At 33.9% G+C, this 16455-nt stretch overlaps 1 protein-coding gene across 1 annotated transcript in view; it reads right to left on the reverse strand.

Moving 5' to 3' along the window:
* PTPRR (protein tyrosine phosphatase receptor type R) overlaps positions 1-16455 on the reverse strand; it is a 311109-nt gene that overhangs the window by 77921 nt on the left and 216733 nt on the right. Inside the window, exons 5-6 of the mRNA XM_074226146.1 lie at positions 12266-12452; positions 4490-4574 (exon numbers count right to left, since the gene is read on the reverse strand). Coding sequence (XP_074082247.1) covers positions 4490-4574; positions 12266-12452 — 272 coding nt within the window. The remainder of the gene's footprint in view (positions 1-4489; positions 4575-12265; positions 12453-16455) is intronic.

Here is a 16455-nt window from a genome sequence, read left to right on the forward strand (position 1 = left end):
ATCCTGTGTCATAATATCGTTTGAAATCATTCTCCCTTTATCTCTCCCCCCCAAAAAATAATTAGTCTCATGCTTTTAAAGGAAGAGATAGAAGTAATGACTCATATGGATTAAAAGAGCTTGTTTTAAATAGTGATAGAAGAGCATTAAAGAATGAATAGCAATGATGTGGATAAAGGCACAAAGGTCATTCTTATCAAATCTGCAGATGGTAAAAAACTGGGAGGGGATAGCTAACATATTGAATGTTAAGAGTCTGTAGGCAAAGAGAGTAAAAGATCTTGACAGATGAGGAAAAGGGGCAGAATCCAGGGGTGTCCTGGTAAATGTTTGCCAACTGACTCTCTAAAAAAATTGGATACAAGACACACTTAAAAATTTAATATGCATTAACATTTTTTCTTTCACTTTATTAAGTCTAGAATAATAATAAATCAAATCATGACAAAGAGTTGGTTAGTTTCCGGAGATGCCAAAGGTCACATTGAAAATTTAAGAATGTTTGTCATGAGCCAGTATGAGTTGGCTTCAGCACACCATTAACTGAATTGGGGAAGATGAAATTTAAGAGGGATAACCTATGGTCTTACTCTTGATTTCAAGAAAAAGAAGTCTTGAGGAAGACACAGACAACAGTTTATCTGAGAAATAACTTGAACAATTTAAGGAATGATATAGACAACTAAAAAAACTAATTCAATCTTGGTATTGAATTAAGAGAGGTATTGCAGAAATAAGGAGGTGACAGTTCTTCTGTACTCTGCTCTGATTATACTACCTTTGGAATATTGTGTTAAAGTTCTGTGCATCACATTTAAAAATGACATTGATAAGAGAAGAGCATCCAAGGGATAACCAGAATGATGAAGGGTCTACAGTCCATTCCTTATAAGGACTGGATGAAGGAATTGGGGATATTTTACTCTTGGAAAATCTGATAACTATTTTTGAGAACTTGAAAGACATTTAAAGGTGAAGTTGGTGAGGTCAGTGCTATGTAGAAAGTACTGTCAGGCAGAACCAAAAGAACATTATACACATTAACAATGTGGGATGATAATCGACCATGATAGACTCGTTTATTTCAGCAGTACAATACTCAAAGACAATTTTAAAAGATTTGATGGAAAGTATTATCCATATCCAGAGAAGGAACTGTGGAGTTTAAATGAAAACCAAAACTTGTTATCTATAAAAGCTGTCATATATTCTTATATATCAACTCTTTTTTTCTCTCTCTAATGTTTTCTTTCATTCACTTGGATCTGATTCTTCCTTAACAACATGCTCAATATCGATCTGTGTTTAGCATGGCTATAAATATAGAGCTTATATCAGATTGTTTTATATCAGAGGCTGGGGGAGAGAAGGAGAAAAATTGCAAAACTCAAAACATTGTAAAAAAAGGATTGGTAAAAACTGAAAAAAAGAAGAAATTTCTCTATTTATGTGCACTATCAAATTATGTGTGATTTGGAATTTTAGAGTGCTGCCCGAGGTTAATTGAGAGGTAAAGAGTTTGCTTATATAACATTAAAAATATATTAGATTCAAGATTTGAAAAAAACACTTTAAGTATAAATTCACTATCCCCAGGTAATATAGGAGAGAACGTGCCTGCCTAAGCCATATCGTAAGGTGGTACAGAGGAGAGTGTGATACATGTATGAATATATATATATATATATATATATATATATATATATGTGTGTGTGTGTAGAGAGAGAGAAAGATAAAATATAAATATATCCATACATAATATTCTTTCTATATATTAACATTAAAATTCCACTAGTATATATATATATATACACATATATATGCATATATATACATGTGTATCTGTAGAACACATTATCACATATATCCATATATTTCAGAGATAATGATAGAAATACTGATAAGATGAACTGGGATAGCCTTCAGTGTCTTTGAGGACCAAAGAATAGCTCCCCGTATCATCCTAGCAAGACATATGTTTGGCAAGGGGACAGGGTCTAAGCTCAGAAACCTTTCTGAGATGACAAAAACTCCTAACTGCTCTCAAGTGACTTGGACTTGTCCCAGTTCAACATCATTTTTGTCTTCATTTTTGAAGGCCACAATATCAGGGAGGTGCTGCCATGACAAGGATATGAATTGGATTTGAGGGAGGGGGATGCTGTGCTGTCACCAGCCTCACTTTCTCCTCCAGTGCCATTTGGGTCTTGTGGCCAGATATAAATCAGGACAAGCGGAGATGGCCCTGGATGCAAGGCAATCAAAGTAAAGTGACTTGCCCAAGGTCACACAGTTAGCCTCAAGTGTCTGAGGCTAGATTAGAACTCCTGTCCTCCTGATTCCAAGGCCAGTGCTCTATGTATTGCACCACCTAGCTGCCCTCCCAGTCCAACAAATGAGGAATTGGCATCATCACTCCTACTACTACTTTTTACTCAATTATTTATATCTCTCAAGAATGATAATAATAGCACCTTACACAATGTCTGGCAAACAGGAATTTAATAAATATTTATTGACTGTTTTATGTTCTACAAAGCATTTGACATCTGTTAAACCATATGGATCTCAAAACAACCTTGTGAGCCATGAGTTATCCCAATTTACAGGTGAGAAAACTAAGATTTCCCTTAGAGGTTAAGGGATTTGCTCAGGCTTATATAGCTAGTAAGAGTGTGAGGTAGTATTTGAAAATGGGTCTTTTTGACTCCAAGTCCATATATATAAATAGATAAATTATAGATAGGTGGATAGAGGATAGGTAGACACACACACAGATAGATAGATAGATAGATAGATAGATAGATAGATAGATAGAGAGAGAGAGAGAGAGAGAGAGAGAGGGACAGAGACAGAGACAGACACAGAGAGACTTTTTGTTTATTTCTATAACCCCATCATCTAGCACAATGCCTTGTATACATATGGGACTTAATAAATGTTTATTGAATTGAGTCACATTTTAATATAATTAACTCCCACTATAATTCCAAAGTAATTTTTAGCACATGGTACAGCATAATCAATTCAGCTTCCCCAGATAGTATTTCCCACGGAACAGTATGACTTGAGCAACTTACATTTTCTAAATTAGAAATCTCTCAGCAGGGCAGAGGGTGGGGTACCCAGACTACAGACACTTTCAACAGAAAATCCATCATGTACAACATCAGTTGTCACCACAGGTGCCCTAGATCAAGAGATCCACCCAGTTCTGGGAATGGAAAAGCTGACATAGGAGTCTAAAAGCACTAGCTTGATATCATCAGGACAGGAAACAGAGAGGGCTATAGTATTTTTAATAATTCAAATCTTTTCCAAAACCTTTTTTGGGATCAAATGAGTATTTGGGGGGCAAACATCATAAGATGAGATAAAAATTCAGCAGATATTTTTCCCAAAAAAATATTTTTAGAAAAGAACCAATTCTACCCAACATAGAATTTGATTTACTTTTAAACTGCTGCCATAGATTACTATGGTATATCTTTCAACAAAGATCATAGTTCAGGTAACCAGACTGTGGCATACAGACTAGCTAAAGATGTATTTCAGTGGAATGAAGTTAATGAAGCATTTCTAGCTTCACCAGAAATGAAAATGCAAAGACAGATTTTTGTTTCCCAATGGTCCCCATTAGCAGAGATTCTGTAATATTTTTCCTTTGAAGGCTTTCCTCTAGTGTTCTAGTCTTACCATCACAGTCAGGGTTCAACATCTTGGGTCAGGGGGTGGGAGTAATTGGAATTAAAATGGCCATATTACAAAGACTATTATTGGACTGAGAAAGCATTTTCCTAAAATTTAGGAGACACATTAAGACAGAATGAGAAGTCTTAGGAATGAGGGACCAATTATTCCTTTTCCAGTGTCTATCACCCTGTCTCATTTATGGTTTTGTGTAAACATTAGTTTTATCTGTTATTTATTCAATGAGGAAGCCCTCATTTCTTATGTTATCTAGTCTTGATAAAATCTTCTTAATAGGAATGGGGAGCAGTCTAGCATAGAGTATCAAAACTGGTAAGATCCTTAGAGATCAGACATTTTATTAATTTAAAAAACAATTTGCCATATTTTGTTTTTGCACCAAAGTAGTTTTCCCCTTAACATCCTCTCCCTCACAATAAATGTTCTCTTGCAATAACAAATGAAACATTTAAAGTAAAATAACAGAATAATAGCATTTGATGGTGTATACCACATTTGGCTTCCATAGTCACCCATCTCTCTAATGACTGGAGGAAATCTTATTAATATCAGTTATTGAATAAGTTCCTGGAGTGAGTTTTCTGGGGCCAAGATTTAAACCATCAATTTTACAGGTGAGGTTGCTGTGACTTAAAAAGGTTAGGTAATTTACCCATTAAAAATGTTGCAAAATATAGTCTTATTTTAAGCTATACTCTTCTGGCATTATTATGAGATGATTCATAAAGCTCTTACAAATCTATGAGAAACAGAAACCTTTATTTAAATAAAAACTCACTTGGCAAAATGGTTTTGTAGCGGTTTTTAGTTCCATGACGTGGAATGTCAATTTCTTTGGGATCCACGAAGTTCATTGGTATTTCCTACAAAGAATAAAATACATTAGATTAGTGTACCTAATAATACTATATTGGGGGAATCTTCATAAGGACACATCTTCTGGGTAAATTTTTGATTTCTCTTTTTCATTTTCCTTTCATTGCTGAGTGCTACTTCAGCAAAATAGACTGTATGGAGCATGCACTATATATATATATATATATATATATATATATATATATATATATATATATATATGTGTGTGTGTGTGTGTGTGTGTGTGTGTGTGTGTGTGTGTGTGTGTGTGTGTGTATACCTTCCTTCAGCAGCTGGAAATGTTTAGTTACTTCCAAGTAAGTTAGGGGGCAAGAATAATTCATTAAGAGGCTAAAGGTTTCTGGGCTTTGTTAATAACATCTATCTAGTAGCCAATATAATAACTAAATTTCTTTTCTGACTGAATAAATTTTCGAATGTATTTCTTATGGTTTTTTTTTTTTTGCTAGGCAATGGAGTTAAGTGGCTTGCCCAAGGCCACGCAGCTAGGTAATTATTAAGTGTCTGAGGCCGGATTTGAACGGAGGTACTCCTGACTCCAGGGCTGGTGCTCTATCCACTGTGCCATCTAGCTGCCCCATCTTATGTTATTTTCATAACACAAATGTCTAAGTTATTTTATGGTCAACTTTTAGACCTAAGTCCCCACTTGCTTGTTTCATTTACCAAAATTATTTTTTTCCTTATTTTCTATTCCTCAAACTACCATTTTAATATTGACACTCACATGGTCTGTCCTGGATTACTAATCCCTGAAAAGGCCTTCCTAATCTTTTCTCCTTTCAAATTCTCCCTTGAACTGTATTTTTTTTATTGTCAATTGATCTTTACATCTATAAAATGAAGACAAATGAATGAAAAAGCATTTATAAGTATTTGCTATATGTCAGATATAGTTCTGGCATTTGGGTTACAAATGGGAATGCAAGATGTCCCTTGCCCTCAAGAGAGTTAACATTCATTCTAATGGAAGAAAGATCATAAAAGGGAATGAAGAGAGTCAGTCACAGGGATGGGGGTCTGGATTTATAGGATAACCAGTTTCTACACTCTCCTCCCCTCTCTAGAAGTAACTTTTAAATTTGTTTCTATTCTGGTCAGAAACTCTGAGGGTCTTTCCTTCCTGTACTTATTCTTTTGGGGAGGTAAACTAGGTCATCTTTTGCCTCAATTCTTGCTTAACCTTTAATCACTGACTAGGTGTTGTCTCAGACAAATTAAGACCTGGAAAAGAACTTTAAAAGACCAAGGTCTCCCATTGCATCCAAGGTCATCACCAGTCATCTTGATCTTTGTCAAGATTCAGATAATTTGGAGGAGAAAGTAAGGTTGATGACTTTGTACACATCTGCCTCACTTGAATCCAGTTTACTTGAAAATCAAAACATCACCTTCCTGATATCATTAGTCCTCTTCCAGAACAAAGGATGAGCAACAATCTCTTATTGCTGTAAGACTTATCTCTCATATAAAGATGTATTTACATTATTCTGCTTAGAAACAATTAAAAAAATCTTAAACTTCAATGAGTCCTTATTATTTAGTGAGTATAAAATTCTTAGTTTGGCATTCAAAGGCTTCCATAATCTGATACTATGATACTTTTTTAACCTTAATCTCCTACTATTCTCTTCTATATATACTATAGTTTCCCTTGTGCATACCCTCTACTTTGTCACCTCCATGTCTTTGCTGGCTTAGAATAACTCATTTATATAGTATTTTAATTTTTTGTAAGCAATTTCCTTACAACCCCGGTAGGGATAATACAAGTAAATATCATCCTCAGAATTCTTGGGACATTTTGCCTCCTGTCTAGCTAAATATACCTATCTTCAGACAAGAGAACATTCTTTTCTCCCTGTGTGAGTTAACATGCTCATCTTTACAATCATACTTTGGGTTTGAGCTTGATGAGAGAGTGAGTGGGAACAGACTCACCTCTCTCTTCCCTTTCCACCTTTTGTTCTAAGAATAAAGCAAATCATTCTCAGCAATACAATGATCCAAGTCACTCTAAAGGACTTATGATGAAAAATGTTATCCATCCTCAGGAAAAGAACTAATGATGTCTGAATGCAGATTGATGCATCCTTTTTTGACTTTATTTTTCTTGGATTTTTATTTTGGTCTATATTTTCTTTTACAACTTGACTAGTGAGGAAATATGCTTTGCATGACTATGTATGCATAATCTATGTCAAATTACTTGCCTTCTCAAGGGGGTTGAAGTGAGAGAGAATTGGAATTTAATTTTAAAAACAGTTGTTGAAAATTACTCTTACTTGAAATTGGGGGAAAATAAAATGCTAAAAAAGGAATAAAGTAAATCATTACTTCCATTGCTTCTAGAGAGGAGAGGATAGAAATTAATTATCCTATGGATCCAGACCCCATCCCTGTAAATCTCTTCATTCCTTTTTGTGATCTTTCCTCCATTAGAATGAATGTTAAGTCTCTTGAGGGCAAAGGAAATCTTTCATTCCCATTTGTAAACCTAATGCCAGAACTATATCTGGCACATAGCACTTATAAATGCTTTTTCATTCATTTGTCTCCATTTTATAGATTTAAAGATAGATCAATCAGCAAGCATTTATTGGCTATGTCTGGATGCAAAGAAAGGCAAAGCAAATCTCTGCCCTCAAGGAGCTTACATTCTAATGCAGAGGATAATATACATACATACACACACATATGTAGGTACATTTAAGACACAGAGAAGACGTAAAATCACTTTAGAAAGAAAGTCATGGACTTCCTTTGCTATCTGGTAAAGCCTAAGGATCCCTTCTCAGCAAAATGATTTTAAGTAATTGAATAAATGCTAAATGTCAGAAGCAAGTGAAAATAAAGAAGCAATCCCCCCCCCATAACAGATGAGGTAGGAAGCAACAAAGACCTCTTGCAGAAGATGGCATTTGAGCTGAGTCTAGAAAGAAGACAGAAGTGAGGAAAGAAAGCCTTCCAAGCATGGGAGATCTGCCAGGCAAAGGTGTGAATATAGCATATAGAGTGCTATGAGTATGGAACAGCAAATAGACCCAAATGGTTGCATTCATGAGTTCTTAGAAAGCTAGCATATAAAAAAGCCTAGAAAGGTAGCAAGGGACCAGGAAGCACTTTAATGTCAAACAAAGAACATTGTGCTGGAAGTTGGAAGGATTATGAAAGATGAGGAATCTGAACCACAAAGAGGATAAGTTAAAGTCACATAATCAGTAACTGTCTTATTCATATTCAGAATTTTAGATTGTAAAGTCATAATGCTTATACTATACCAAGCTGTCTCCACAACCTTTCTGGGCTATGAACATTGAATTCCTTGTTGTTTAAGTCATTTCAATTGTGTCCAATTCTTTATGATACCATTTGGGGGATTTTTGGCAAAGATACTAGAATCATTTTCTTCTCCAGTCCATTTTACAGATTAGGAAATTGAAGCAAAGAAGTTTAAATGCCTTGCCCAGGGTTACATAGGCAGCAAACCTCTGAGACCAGATTTGAAGTCTCATCAAGAAGATGAGTCTGCCTAACTTCAGACCTAGCACTCTCCCCTGAGCTACCTAGCTGCCCCTTGAATTCTTACCATTCCTTTAAAGTCCAATTCAAAAACCACTTCTTTCAGGAAGCCTTCCCTAACTGCATCATATTAATAATAATTCTTCTCCCTTATAATATTACTTTTACATTATAAACTTTTATGGATATCATTTGTGCTTAATTTACTTTAATTTCCAAATGTATCACTGCTTCACTATCCATTGAACCATTCCTTGCAACAAAGAATAAAAATAGAAAGAAATAAGAAGTAATTCAGAAAAATTAGCCAATGTATCATCTGTCTCAAAATGTGAGGAACCACAGTTCCTCCCTTCTGCAATGATTCTACCTAGCAAACATGAAATAATCATGTATTAAGAATTTACTGTGTTTTAAGTATGTTGGTAAGCACTGGTGATAAAAAGTAAAAACAAAATCCAGCAAAAAGGAAGAATTTTTTTCAATTCTTTCAAACTCAGAGCCAGGTTTAGCACTTCTCGTTTAAATATATCATCTATTATTTAACTATTTTATAGTGATGAAGTATGATTCAGTGGCAAAAATTCTGATCTTGTCATCATAGCACATGAGTTTCAATTCATATTTTTGTCAATTGGAACCTTTGTGCCAAGTCACTTCATCTCCTTGATCTCAATTTCTTCATCTACAAAATGAAAGATTGGAATTATGAAACCTTTCCAATTCAAGATCAATATTCCTACAATATCTGGTTTTTTGTATGTGTTAGATTTCCCTTCTAGATGTAATTCATGAAGGATAGGACAAGGTCTTAGTTAAACTTTGGAGCCACCTCCTTAGCATAGAGTTTTGCACACTGTCTTTGTTGAATTGAATTGAGTTGAATTGAGATATAGGTATTCTTGAGATGAAAGCCATTTTAGAAAAAAGAAAAAAAAAGACATTCATTCTTTAGGGTGTTAGCATCCACAAACAAATCAAGGACTAGTTGAAAGGACAATGTCCAAGAAATACTACTACTAAGTTAAAAAGAGAATCTCTCTTCGTGAGGTTATAAGATGGGTTAATGATTGTCATTAAAAAGGAGATATTAAAAAAGGAGCATTGTTAAATGATAAGGGTCCAGATTTGATATTTTCTGGGTCTTTTACATTAATGACTTCTTGAAGTCTGTGGATATTTTAGTAAATACTTAAATATCTTTATGTAATTTATAATCGAATAGCTTTACATAAATTTATAATCCTCTGAGGATAGACTCTTTTTCGCTTACCATACAATTATGTCCACATTATGCTTCTCAATTTCTTCTCAACAACACTTTGGTATATGAGAAACAATAAAGGACTCCTATTTCAGGTGTGAATGAGCTAATGTTCTATTAAGAATAAGAAAAAGGGAGTGCCATTCAAAAGAATGACAAAATCAATAAATTTTCTCAGGGTCAATTTATCAAGACACTTCGACGACTAGCATGAAAATGCTCCTTCCAATCAGTGTTATACCACTATAATAAAAATCATAATATTACCTAAAGTAATTCATAGATTTAATGCTATACCAATCAAATGACTAGGAGGACCCTTTAGAGAGTAAGATAAAATTTCTAGGTAGAAAGTTGCTTTTGGAGGAAGAATTGATTTAGAATCTCAAAACAATAGAGAGAAAAATAGTAATGAAAGCAGAATAATACCTTTGGACTTTATACAATAGATAATAATTATCAAAATCATTTAGTACTGGTTAAATTTTTTAAAACATGGATAAATGAAACAAAATGAAGGATAAAAAGTAATTTTGACTCAGAGATGAAAGACCCTATATAAATACCAAAATATTCATAGCAGCACTTCTTTGTAGTACCAAAAGACTAGAAACATAATTATCAATTGGAGAATGGCTAAACAAATTATAGAATATGAATGAAATGTTATTAAATTATGAGAAACAATGAATATAAACAATGACATGAAATAAGGAGAACAGTAAAAATATCATATCCAAAGATTACAACATTACAAATTGAAAGAATATCAATAACAAAAGAACTGAAACAATACTGTGAAATATTATAATGCCAAACTTGGTCTTGAAGAAGGGAGTTGAGAATTCAATAGAAAGTATAGAAAACTGAATGTTGATGTTAGTCAGTATGATTTTTAGCTGAAATGTTTTTTATTCTCATCTTTAGTCTTTTTTAAAAGAATTGACTCTCTGAGAGGGGGAGGAGGAAGGACCTAGTAGGTCATATAGGTAAAGTAAAGGCAAAAAGATAACAATAATAATATTTTTAAAAGAAAAATTTCATAAACAAACTATTCCCTTTATAGAAAGAAGACTTCATAATTCTAGCACTGAAGGTTAATTACATGTGGGCCCAACAAATTTAAACATGAATATTCTACATCAATTATTTCTTCTTAATTCCTTTCTTCAAACAAACTCTTTGTGAGAAAATGAATACCTGAGTAAATGACCTAAATTTCGAATGACTTGATAAAAATCAGTTAGAGATTACAATTTATAAATCAAGATCAGATTCAAAAATTGATGTATATAACAAAGTTTATAGGTGAAAGGGGTGTGTGAGGGGAAAGAGACAATAATCAAAAGCTTTCTCAAAGATACAATGTTTTAGGATATGTGTAATAAAAGGCAGAAAGATAATGGAAAAGAGAGAGCTGACTCTGAAGTAAAAAAAAAAAAACCAACCCATTTTCAAATCCTGATTCTTACCCACAGAGGTGATTGGGCAAATCAATAAATAATTCACTGATTATAAGTTAGAAAATAGTTGTAAATCTACATTAATAAAAATTGTTCAAAAGGAGTTTCCTATATGAACATAGGCATACTTTTAAAATACATTTAACAACTTAAAGTAAGATTTGGTAAAAAATTGTTTCCATGCAAATTAGCAACAACTACAATAACTTCCTAATTACTTATAATTAAAATGGTTTGTAAATCTGCACCACAATTTTCATTTTTATATACTCATTATGCTATAAAATCTATGCCAGAAGTCTCTGAAGAATATTATATAAGACAAAATTTTGTAAAGAATGAGATTTTAAATATTTCATTTGAAATTTTCACTATGTTTAGTCAGTCTGCAAATTTGTGAAAAGTCAAGTTTCATTGTGAGAAAGAGACTTTGGTCTAACAAAAGAAATACTGAGGAGAATATGTAAATTTTGGCATTTTCCCCACTTTGATTATCTTAGCTATAACAGAAAAACTGAACTAGTCAGTGCCTAGAGGAAAAAGATAAAAATATGCATGAAATTGTCAATAGAAGCAGAACTATATTTAGGTGAGCTTGTTCTATCTAATTGAATTCTTTAGTTAGATCTATGTGACTCTATCAAACATTTCTCTGATAATGGATCTGATCACAGAATAGTAGATTAAGTCCATTAGATATTCCATAGTAATTCAAGGTCATGTGTCAGGGAAAAATGATTTTTAAAAAGCATACTAATTTGAGACATGTATTGATATAAAACATGGAGAATGAGTTCCCTAAGCAAACTCCATCATGGTAAAAAACACACCTTTCCTGACTTTTGTGCCATAAACATCCTGTGACCTGTGTCATAGACATGCCAGAGAGATTAAGAAAGAACACAAATGAAGTTTCCAAGGATGCAGCTTTCATTTAACTATGGGACAGCATTAGTAATATTATCCAAGACTTTTGCTACATCTCTGCCTTAGGTTGTCTGGTCTCATTCTGTATAGCTCCATGTATGAGACTTTCTCCAGAGGCACACATGACTCGAGGGAACACAAACACAGACACAGGATAACTACCTAGGTAACCAGACTCCCCAGAGACACATGGCTCAGTGACACGGAAGTCTCAGTTAGCTGTCTTGCTCTTCCTCCTAATATAATCAGCTTTGTTAGTTTGAAGGATCATCTAGGTGCCTGCGCTAACTTTGATTTTATGAAGTAGCTATAAGCAACTTTACAGAGGGAGTAAGATTTGAGTTCCTTTGAGAATATGGGCAACGTGGATTGCTCTCCCATTCTACAGATTTTGCCTTCTTGAGTGAGGTATCATAAAATCTCAAGGTCTGTGTCATACCCCTTCCTACCCAGATACAGATATTAAACTTGTGCAGTTTTTAAAATAGGGGGAAAGACTCACCATAAATTCAGTCTGGAGTAAATGAGAACTTGCAACGGTGTCCCTCAGCTGTGACCTTGTGAGGACCCGGCTGGCCGATTGCAGGTACTCCATTGCTACTTTCTCCCGTGGAGTCGGCACAGCCACAAAAGGTTCGATGGTTCCCAAGCCACTCATGTCCAAAGTAAGAGATACATTGGAGCCTCTCCTGCATTTGAAAATAGTTTGGTTTTGTGTTAGCAAAATTACTTAAAATAAGTAATTACTTAAAGATTACTTTAAAATATTTAGCTCCTTAAAGAAGAATTTGATGACTTTCTTTTTTCATGGGGTTCCAGATTTGACTATGGCAACTAAACAAAATTCCTTCAAAGAAACATAGTTACACTTACTGAAATGAGCTTATTTTAATACTTTGAATACCTGTAATTTCATCATTGTGGATACTATTTGCACCAACATAGCCCAAAACTCTTCTAAAATTTTGAAGATGGTCTTTAAGAATTGCTATTGCTAAAAACAAAGCAAAACAAAACAAAAAAAAAGAATTGCTATGGACGAAAAATTATTATCCTGGGTCAAATGGGAGACAAGTCTCTTCAAATGTCATTGACTGGATATGGTGGGATGTGAAAGAAGGAAGAGTCAAAGATGATTTCAATATTGTAAGTCTTCCTGAGTGTCAATTTTTGAAAGATCATAGGGAAGTATATAAGTACTGTAGCATCACATATAGTCCACTATCTCAATTTTCAATAAAGAAAATGGAATATGTGAATTCTAAGGCAGTGAAATGGACTTCTCATTTCTGGCTAAATTCTAGAACATATTATTAAAGGCATGCTTAATAAAAAGCAAGTTATAACCATGAGCATTATTTGACTAACAACAGATCATGACAGATTCACTTCAATTACTTTTTGAGTATAATTACTAGATTAGTAGATAAGGAGAAATGACGTAGATCATCTTATCTATATTTTAATAAAGTATCTGGCAAAGTTTCTTATTTGCTATTCCTGTAGCAAAGGCATATAGATTTGAACTTACTGGTTATATATATATATATACATATGGATTAAGGACTGGTTAAATAGTTGTATCTGAGGAGTAATCATTAATAGTTGAATGTTCCATTGGAATACTCCACAGAACTCTGCTTATTCCCTCTATCTATACACATAGATATATTAAAAAATGTGATATTTAATATTTTAAAAAGGTGAGAGGAGGGGCAGGTAGGTGCTGCAGTGGATAGAGTGCCAGCCCTGGAGTCAGGAGGACCTGAGTTCAAATCTAGCCTCAGACAGTAATTACCTAGCTGTGTGCCCTTGGGTAAGTCACTTAACCTCATTTCCTAGCCAAAAAAAAAACCCTCAGAAAAGTTGAGGGGAATAGCAAGCATGATTAGTAAAAGGTTTGGAATCTACCCCAAAATCTTAAAGATCTTATTTTGAGTTGAATGTAATAAAAAAGAATTCACCAAACACAATTCCTTCACAGGAACCTTAGTAATTGTCCTTCAGGATTGAAGAATACCATGATATCAGGAAGGAGATGTCATTGACTTGCACATAAGATTGATTATATGAGGTGGCATTGTGCAAAGATGCCATTCTCACTATTCCATGTGAGTCCAGTGGCCTGACAGTAAGATCAGGATGGTTGGTGTTCCGTTGGAGACCTTAATCTTTTAGAGTCAGGTCTTTTCTATATTACCAGGGCTCTTCTTCAGTTTAAACAATAAAGTTAATCCATTTCTCCATGGTCTAATCATTGATATAATAATTTTATAATAACAAACTTTTGACAGTATGGTAAAGCTAACCTGTCACTTGATGTTCTAAGGGAGAGCTCAATGAAGACCTCTCTATCTGAACACTACTTTCTTTGGATCAGCAACGGGTGATGGAAGCCATTACCCATCCCTTTAGAACAGCACCATGTTCAAATTTTCTTTTTAAACTTATTTAAGGTAATGGGGTTGAGTGATTTGCCCAAGGTCACACAGCTAGGCAATTATTAAGTGTCTGAGTTTGGATTTGAACTCAGGTCATACTGACTGCAGGGCGGTGCTCTATCCACTGCACCACCTAGCTGCCCCTTCAAGTACTGTTCACATGGAACCCTTTTCTACTTCAGCCTTCAAAGTTTTCATTTGAATATTTGCTATTATCATCAAACACATCTTGGATCTTGTTTATACTTGGGTTCAAGAACCAACTTCACAAATATAAAAAAAGGGAGGCCTAGCTAGACTGTAAGTAGTTCATATCAAAAGTTGAAAAAGTAATTTATATAATTACAACTTCAATATAAATCATTTTGAAATAGCAGTTGAAAACCAAACCAAACCAAACCAAACCAAACCAAACCAAACCAAAGCGAGGACAATCTTAACTTTCATTAAATCAAAGCTAGATTTCAGGATCAGAGAGATGATAATCCTGTTGAATTCTGCCCTGTTGGATCAAACTTTAAATTTGGTGCTTGCTTTTGATTGCCAGGAAGTCTACTGGTACACTCAATTAGAAGCACAAGCAGCAATTTTGACACCTGGGGCAAGGAACACAAATTGTACAAGAGGTGGAATACATAATCTCAAAGCACCTTTGTATTTTGTAATATGAAAATAATATGGGAAATACTTTAAAAAAATCATTAGATTGAGGAGAAATTAGTTACTATGATGGCTCCCAGATGGCTAGTTTTAATAACGACCTATTTAATGAACTAGTTTTTATGTAAAAGGGATACATTTATGAAATATTTGTGACCTTTAAGTTTTAATTCTTTGGAATAAATGCTCTAATGATTTATTTATCAGATACTATTGGGACAAGGTTGAATAGGATGGTAATGATCTTCAAGATTATAAGATACTGTATAGCTGAAGAAATTAAGGAGATTTAACAAAGACAAGGAAAGAAGGCCACAGTTTTTGATAATTAGAAATTCCAAAGCCTTGAAAAAAAAGAGAAGAGGGAAGAGGAGAGAAAAGAAGAAGAGAGGAAAGATGAAGAGGAAAAAAAGAAAAAAAAAGGAAAGGATAGGAAAGAAAAGAAAAAAGTACATGTTTATATAAATGTAAAGTAGCATTAATTTCTAGGGATTAGAATAATGGAAATAAGACTTGTGAAATTCCCCTGATGAATTTTTTTCCAAAGAACATGTCATATTGGGGAAATGATAAATATATATCAGACTAATGTTTTGAAAGATAACAAATTATCTCTTCATTAAAAACTAAAAAAAGATTAGTCCTCACAATTTAGGGAAATTAATGTGGGAAACAGTGTTCCTTTTTCTTCTTGTCCCCAATTATTTACAGATTAATGTTGAACAATAAGCAGGAGGTTCATTACATTTTTAAGTAGTGACCTAAAATCCAAACTGAATGCCTAAAACTCTTCCTCATTGAAGTGCATGGCATGATTTCTATTGGTTGTTGGGTGTGTTCCATACTAAGGAAGTCTGAAACTGAGTGGCAGCTGTTGCTGTGGAAATGGGAAAATAAAGAACACTCTGGGGACCAAAGAAATGCATCACAACCAAGAAATATAAATAAAATAGCTGTTTTCCAGGTCTCTGAACCAAGGATTAGCAGCAAATTATAGTATGGCAGAGATATATCTCATACTATCAAATATTTGATAATACGTTAGAATGTTTGAAAAAGCATTCACAATTTTCAGATTTTTGAACATATATGGGGCAAGGCCAAACTTACTATACACTTGTACATCTTTCTTATTGTGAATAATAGAAATATACATTAAATAATAGAAATATACATTAAATAAGATTTTTTTCCAAGTGCATAATATTTATTCTGTGCATATGTGTATATAGAAACCTTTTGATAGTCATTAAAACCACTATTAGAAAATATCTTTGGCTACCAGAAAAGGAAGAAATGATGAAAGAGAATAAATTGTTTTTAGATTCTTGGGCTATGGAAAACTTGGGATTTCTGATGAGTGGTTTAGACTAAAGTAGGGGTGGGGAACTGCCAACCTGCAGACTGTATTGGTTTGGCTTTACCAAGGCAGCCATAGGTGGGACCTGAAATTCAATAAATTTAGGAACTTCTTAGGAGTGAATTAAATTTTTGACCAAAAATAGCCCATAAATGAGGTTATAAATATCCAAATGGTCATTGGCATAAAACATGCCCTCCATCCTTGATTGAAGGGAAAGAAATGCCCACT

This window comes from Macrotis lagotis, chromosome 2 (assembly GCF_037893015.1).
Source record: "Macrotis lagotis isolate mMagLag1 chromosome 2, bilby.v1.9.chrom.fasta, whole genome shotgun sequence".
Taxonomy (NCBI): Eukaryota; Metazoa; Chordata; class Mammalia; order Peramelemorphia; family Peramelidae; genus Macrotis; species Macrotis lagotis.